General features: G+C 48.1%; 1 protein-coding gene across 1 annotated transcript in view; it reads right to left on the minus strand.

Moving 5' to 3' along the window:
* TMEFF2 (transmembrane protein with EGF like and two follistatin like domains 2) overlaps positions 1-3,058 on the minus strand; it is a 223,298-nt gene extending 220,240 nt beyond the window's left edge. Inside the window, exons 1-2 of the mRNA XM_021703066.1 lie at positions 2,887-3,058; positions 420-529 (exon numbers count right to left, since the gene is read on the minus strand). Of these exons, the coding sequence (XP_021558741.1) occupies positions 420-529; positions 2,887-3,058 (282 nt within the window). The remainder of the gene's footprint in view (positions 1-419; positions 530-2,886) is intronic.
* Positions 3,059-6,564: the final 3,506 nt, after the last annotated feature.

Here is a 6,564-nt window from a genome sequence, read left to right on the forward strand (position 1 = left end):
TGCCCGGAGAGTAAAACTCAAAGCCATTAAAACAGAGCAATATGATCAAAAAATGATAGCCCCAATAAAAAAGAACAAAAGTTCGAATCCATACTTCCTATCCATTGATTATTTTGGCTATTAACCCCAGCAGTTGATTTATAAAATGCATGCTAGATGGGACACATAAACATAATTTACCTCGGACACACCAACAGAACAACCTGAAGCTTTCTACCTCCAGTGGCATTTATAACTCTGGCATACACATTTCTCCAAAAAGCTATGCCTTTTTGACATCCGTTGGCTCTCCTGGTAGTACAGCGCTTTTGTGTGGTGTGAGATTTCCTCTTAGCTTGCATAGCTATAAATTGCCAAAGGAGATCCCTCCTTTGTAGTCTCATTAATGAATAAGAAGATACAAAAATCAGACTTCTTACCTTGAACTGACAGACGCAAGTCACAGTGTCTCCAATTCTTAAACATTCCCCATCAAATTTACAGGTGTTGGTGTCACAGAGGAAGAGATCATTTTCTCTGTCATCATAACCTCAAATTTAAAGAGAATACTCCAGTCATTAAAAAATGTTATAGACTTTAGCAAAAAAAAAAAAAAAAAAGCACTATCTTGAAGCTTTAAAAGAATTGCTCTAAATTTTAATTCTAATAACCACAGCTGTACTGCGAGGTCATTCTCTACTGATCACCTCCAAAATCTAGTTAAGTGATCAATATTCATTTCTTTTTTTCACAATTCCTTTCTAGTCAATTCTCTTTTAATATTCTTTTTTGATATTGCTATTTTATTTTAACCAAGGTTAATACTGGCAGCAGTGAATGAAGGTTTAACACTTGCTTCCTAGCTTCCTTAATTTTTTCTTATTAAGTAGACTATAGTTTATGACCCCCAAACTCCACATTTTAGAAAAGAGCTGGTGATAGTCTCTGAGTGTCATTTTACCATTTCTCCATTCTTAATCATTCTTTTGCTTTAAGATCTGGAACAACCCCTTATTTGGAATGTCTCCAGACAAAGAAGAAACAAAGCCCCAATAATAAAGATAAACAGGCACAGTGTTTTCTGTGATGGTCTGTCTGGCTTAAATGAAGATTGATCACCTCTAAGTTAACAGGGGTGTAGGGGTGTGCCAGGTTCTTGAAAATCTGCTTGGAAAACAAGTTTATTCTTCTTAGTTTCTGCAGATCTCCTTAAGATACCTGGCTAATAATAAATTTCTTAATTGCCAACCTCAATTTCAAATTTAAGTTAGTTATTTCCTAAAACAATACTATACTTGGGATGAAGCAAACCAGTCATGTTGGACTACAAAGCTGTGACCATTTCAAACAAGTGATTTTTGCAGGTTGTTTAATATATCTATGATAAGGCACCTAAAAAGTAATTAGACACCTGCAAAGTGGAACTTAGCTTTTCAAAAATAACATATATGCACCCATGAACCACGAATAAGTTAAAGTAAACATGTTAAATTTTATAAAAATACCAAATTTAGAAATTTCCAAAAACAGAACAAAGGCAATCTATTGACCCAAATCTAATAGGGTTGCAAATCTCAATCTGTCTTTAAAAAGCACAAGCTACAATGATGCATAATAATTTTCCTCATGCAATTTACATCAGTAACAACCTAGAACTACATATTCTTTCATCCTATGAGTTACAGTTGGTCATTCCCACCTCTCCAAAGTTACATACACTTCAGCTTACATACATCCCTGGAAGCCACTTTATTCAGAGCCAGATTTAACTACAGCAGAATTATATTTACAGAAGATGAAAAATTACATGCACACTTGCTAAAACTAGAACAGACCAGACCTAGGGGACAATACCCAGGCATGTTAATGCAATTTAAAATGCCAATGAAATCACACCAGAATCCCGCCAGGGTATACTATGGGCTGTCATACTGAAATGCGAAGCCAGCTCCGAGTACAGCAACTCCCGTCCTCGGGCCCTATTTAATTAGGAGGCTTCAGCAGAGCAAAGTCTGCCAAGCTCTCGCTTTCAGACTCTGAAGGGACCCAGCGAGCAAGAAGAGCGCCTGACCCATTCCAAGGAAGCCTGCCCAGAAATGGAGTCAGCGTCCACCCGGGTCGGTTCCGCCCGCCTGCGCATAAGCCTGCCTGGCTCAGTTATGCCCACCCAGGCCTGGGAGACCGACGAATGAATCTTTTCTCAACTTCCCTTCACCATCAAGGAGCTTAGGGAGGCAAGAGAGAAGCATCTCTGGGCTGCAAAAACAACGTCTTTTGCAGCCAAGTAGACTAGGAGGATGTGAGAGAGAGGAAGAGAGGGAGGGAGGGAGAGAGGGAGGAATGAGGGAGGGAGGGAGAGAGAGAATGAATCTCTTGAAACCTAAGCTCCTTCGGAATCCGTGTGACCTGGTCTTGAAAGCGAGACCGGGGCACCTCATGGCACTTTTGCCAGGAATCAGTGTTTCCTCTACAGTCATTATTTGATTTATTGCTTTCTCGCTTGTTCTTTCTCATAAAGTTATTTCTCGCTCGTTTTAGCCAGACTTTTTTCTTTAATGATGCGAAAGGTTCCGTTTTAGTCTTTCCCCCAAGGACTGGTGCTCTTTTCGATGGATCCACAAAACCATCCCGTTTAGTATTTCTTAACATACCCGCAGTTCTAAGTGCAAGGATGCGAAGGTCCCTACACCTGCACTTTCTGCCCACCCCAGACCCCCTCGGCCCCCAGCTTCCTTAGCGGCCTGGAATGGTTCCCTGTGCTCCTCTGGGTGGAGGTCGATAGTCTCGGAGGTCTGGGGCAGTAGGAAGCGAGGGGCCGAGGAGACGCACTAAGGTAGGCTGGTCTGTGCTGGAAACACGTTTCCCCCGCGGGACTAAAGGGGTCGGCGGCTGCTGTTCTGGACTTACCGGAGCAGTTCCAGCCGGTGGGCGTTTGGCAGTCACTTAAGGAGGTAGGGAAAGCCGCGAGCTTCACCGGGCGGGCTACGATGAGTAGCATCACCGGCAGCAGCAGCAGCCAGCAAAAGCCCTCGCAAAGTGTCCAGCTGCTGCACTGCCGCGGGGACTCCCACAGCACCATGACTAGTTCGCGCAACTCTGCAGTAGCAAACGGCTTCCGAAGAACACGCGATCGCGGGGGCCGGGCAGCGGGCTACTGAGCATCCCGCGGACGGCGGCAGCACGGGCGGCGGCGGTGGCAGTGGCACCCGACAGGGAAGCAGCGGCCAAACCCGCGCATGGTCTCCAGAGTTTCAGAAACATCCAGCGACCCGGCCCAGCCCCGGGAGCGAGAGGGTCGTCCGCTGAGAAGCCGCGCCGGAGACTCGGGAGGCTGCTGCCATAGGAGGGGGCTCTGGGCAGCCAGGGGGTCACGAGGAACCCGGAGTCCAGAGGGCAGAGGAGAGGAGTCCAAGGAGGCTGGCTGGAAGGAGAGTCAAAGCGCCCCACAGCCCAGCAGCCGCCTCTCGCGCTCTGCCGCCCGCATCCCTCTGGCGTTTGGGAAGCAGCAGGTCCTTAGCCCGCCCGAGATCACGTGGGAAGAGGCACTCGGGCGCTGATTGGCGGAGCGGGATGCAGGTCCCGGGAGGGAGGGGTCGGCGAGGAGGTGCAAGGAGGAGGCGACGGCGGATGCCACAGATGGGCTAGCTCGCCAGGCGCTGGCCCGTGTGGGGCTGCGCGGGGATGGCTCAGGGGAGAAGCGCGGGCTTCGGAGTGGGCGACTCCCACACCTTTATATACCACCTGTCCTTTCACTCTCCGCCCCAGGACGCCCCCTACCGAGCCCTGGGTCCGGTCTAGGGCCCCCGATCTAGCTCCCCTCTTCAGTGCGTGACCCCGGGCCTCGAGTACCCGCCGCGGCTGGGTGGCGTCTCTCCGAGCTGGAGCTGGTGAGGGCGGAGGTGGAGGAGAAGCGGTAGCAGCAGGGCTGAGAGGGGAGAGCGGGCCCAGAGAGGGTGTCCTGCTGGAACCCGGGGCTCCTGCGTGCCGGACACGCCGCCTGTAACCGGATTCAAGCTGGGAATATCGCGGCCAGAGCCCAGGGACCTTTCTTGAGGGAGGTGCAGAGACCGGGAGAGGGTGAGAGGCGGTGGTGTGAGAAGAGCTCTGGCCGGCCTGGAAGCAGCCCCGGTTCCCACAGGAACCTGCGACCCTGAGGCTGCTCGCCTAGCTGACTCAGCCAGCCTTCCAGGCTCTCTTCTCTTCCTTCCTCCGTCTCTCTCTCTCTCTGCTCCCCTCCCTGGCCCCCTGCAGCTCCGACCCTGCCTGAGGAGCCGAGGGTTTGGAGCCTTCTCCTCATCACACGCTCCTCTCCAGCCGGGAACCTATTAGTGTGGCTGCCTGGGAGGTGCGGGTAAATGTGTTTCGGAGGTCAGATTTGGTCCGCACAAGTGGTCCGAGAGAGGCAGGGAGGGCTCCTCGGCATCAGCAACGGGTGGGTAGCCGGCGCATCCTCCAGGAAGCGGCTTCCGAGAAGAGCGGCTCACTTTGGCGGCGCGGTGGCGGCCCTGGGCGCTTTAGCGGATCTCTCTGCCGGATCTCCGGTGGCCTGGGGAGGCGAGAAGGTCTAACTCCACAGGAGTGTGTCGCTCAGTGCCCTTCGTTCTTTCGCTCCTGCCGGCGCTGAGCAAAGGCGTAGCGGGACCCGCCTTCCGCCTGCTGCATTCTTCACGCAGTTAGACACTCGTTAGCCTAATGGTATTTCAGTCGCTAGTAACTGGTCCAAGAGCTTCCCGGGACACGGATGGAGAGGAGCATCTTTCTGTAGTGACCCGGGTCGTTTTTGCGGTCACAGTGTTTTGGATGACCTACAAGGAAGAATTTTCTTTTCTGTGTGATTGCTCAGTGATTCAAGATTTTTTTTTCTCCCTTTTTTCCCCCAGCACCCTCCTTCTAAATCTCTTTCCCTCCTTCTTGCCTTTCTTTCCTCTTCCTCCCTCCTTCCCTCTTACCTCCCTTCCATCCTTCCTTCCTCTCTCCCACCCTCCTTCTCCTTCCTTCCTTCCTTCTTTCTTCCTAACTCCCTCCCTTCCTCTTTTTCTCTCTCCCCCTCTCTTTTCCTTCCTTCCTCCCTCCCTTGCTTTCTTACACCCTTCCTTCCATTTTCTTTCCTTTTCTTTTTTTTCTTTCCTTTTCTTTCTTTCTCTATTTCAAGAGCTCTCACCTCTGTTTCTCTCTTTTTAAATCTCATGTTTCCTTCTGGTCCCCCGAATTTAGAAAAGCATATTTGATGGCACCTCACAGGCAATTAGCGTCCATCTCCAATCACTTAAAAGAGGCACCAGTACACTTTGAAATCAGGGACTATCTATCTTTCGCAGGCACCACCAGAAAAACAAATTGTGCCCGAGCTATCCTTTTAAGTACTTTAACCTCTAACCTCCTCCCACTTCCTTGCTTTTTAACTTCTCCTTTGAGAGATGTGATCGTGCAGCACCTCAGAGCCTCAAAGAAATCTCATCTTTTTTCCTGTGTGAAACCCATTCCTTTATCTTACATCTCTGCCTCCGCCCCAAGATTACCCCCCAACCCTCGCCCACGGCCAGATTTCTGAACCTCAGTGTCTCTCACTCCCGGCAATTAAGCAGCAGATCCCAGCATTCTAGTCGGTGGCATCTCGCTCCTCACCAACAAAGACTCCATTAAAACAGATCAATTAGACCAGACGTTGGAGGCATCAGAAAATCGGCTTCTAGACAGCGCAGCTAAATTCTTTAAGGAAACGGAATGCCTGTTAGATAGAGCTGCCAGCCGATATTGCAAAAACAAGGAATCAGAGATGTCTTTCGCTGCACCCTTTCAGCAGAAGCGGCAACATAAATATACGCTTAATGTAGATCTAGATTTAAGAACTCCCAGTTCAGAGTGAGAACATGTCATTTTCCATAGCAAGGCTGGTGTGGTAATTAATCAGGCTTATGAAAATAAGTCATGCTTAAAACTAAAGGCAAAGTCCTTAAAAGTGTTTACCAGTAATTATGATAATGAGACAGGACCTGCTAGGATTTCAACACTTGGCTATATAAGTAGAATTTTACAGAACCTCTTAGCAGAGTAGTACTGTTATTGAATTCTCTGCTAAGTAAGTTTTTGTCATGCTTTCTAATAATATGTACTCTTCCTAAGACATTTTGCCCAAAGTAACTTAAAACTCCAAAGGAGTTAATTACTGGTTGTGACTGGTTAACAAATGCAGTTACTTCCACAGAGGTTCTTTAAATTATTAAACAGTTTCAAGCAAAGCCTTTCCAAGAGGAATGCTGTGATTTTGTTCAGCTTGCTTTGTACTTAGTGTTACAGTGCCACCAAGAAACAAATTCTGAAACTGGCAAGCACCACCAAGTGGCAGAAGAACATCACTCACTGAACAGAGCGCAGTATCATTGAACATGTAAATAAAAATATATACATTATTTAACCTCATTATTAGTACCACAGAAATAGACAGGAATTACATTTTATGACAATGAAGATTGGATTAGTGATTGGATGAGTGCTTGAACTTTTCCCCCAACAGGGTCAAATCAGTTTACTTATTAGAACTGAATTTAAAACTAGGTCTACAAATTGCACTTTGCATTGTGCATC

The sequence above is a fragment of the Neomonachus schauinslandi genome, chromosome 3 (assembly GCF_002201575.2).
Source record: "Neomonachus schauinslandi chromosome 3, ASM220157v2, whole genome shotgun sequence".
Classification (NCBI taxonomy): Eukaryota; Metazoa; Chordata; class Mammalia; order Carnivora; family Phocidae; genus Neomonachus; species Neomonachus schauinslandi.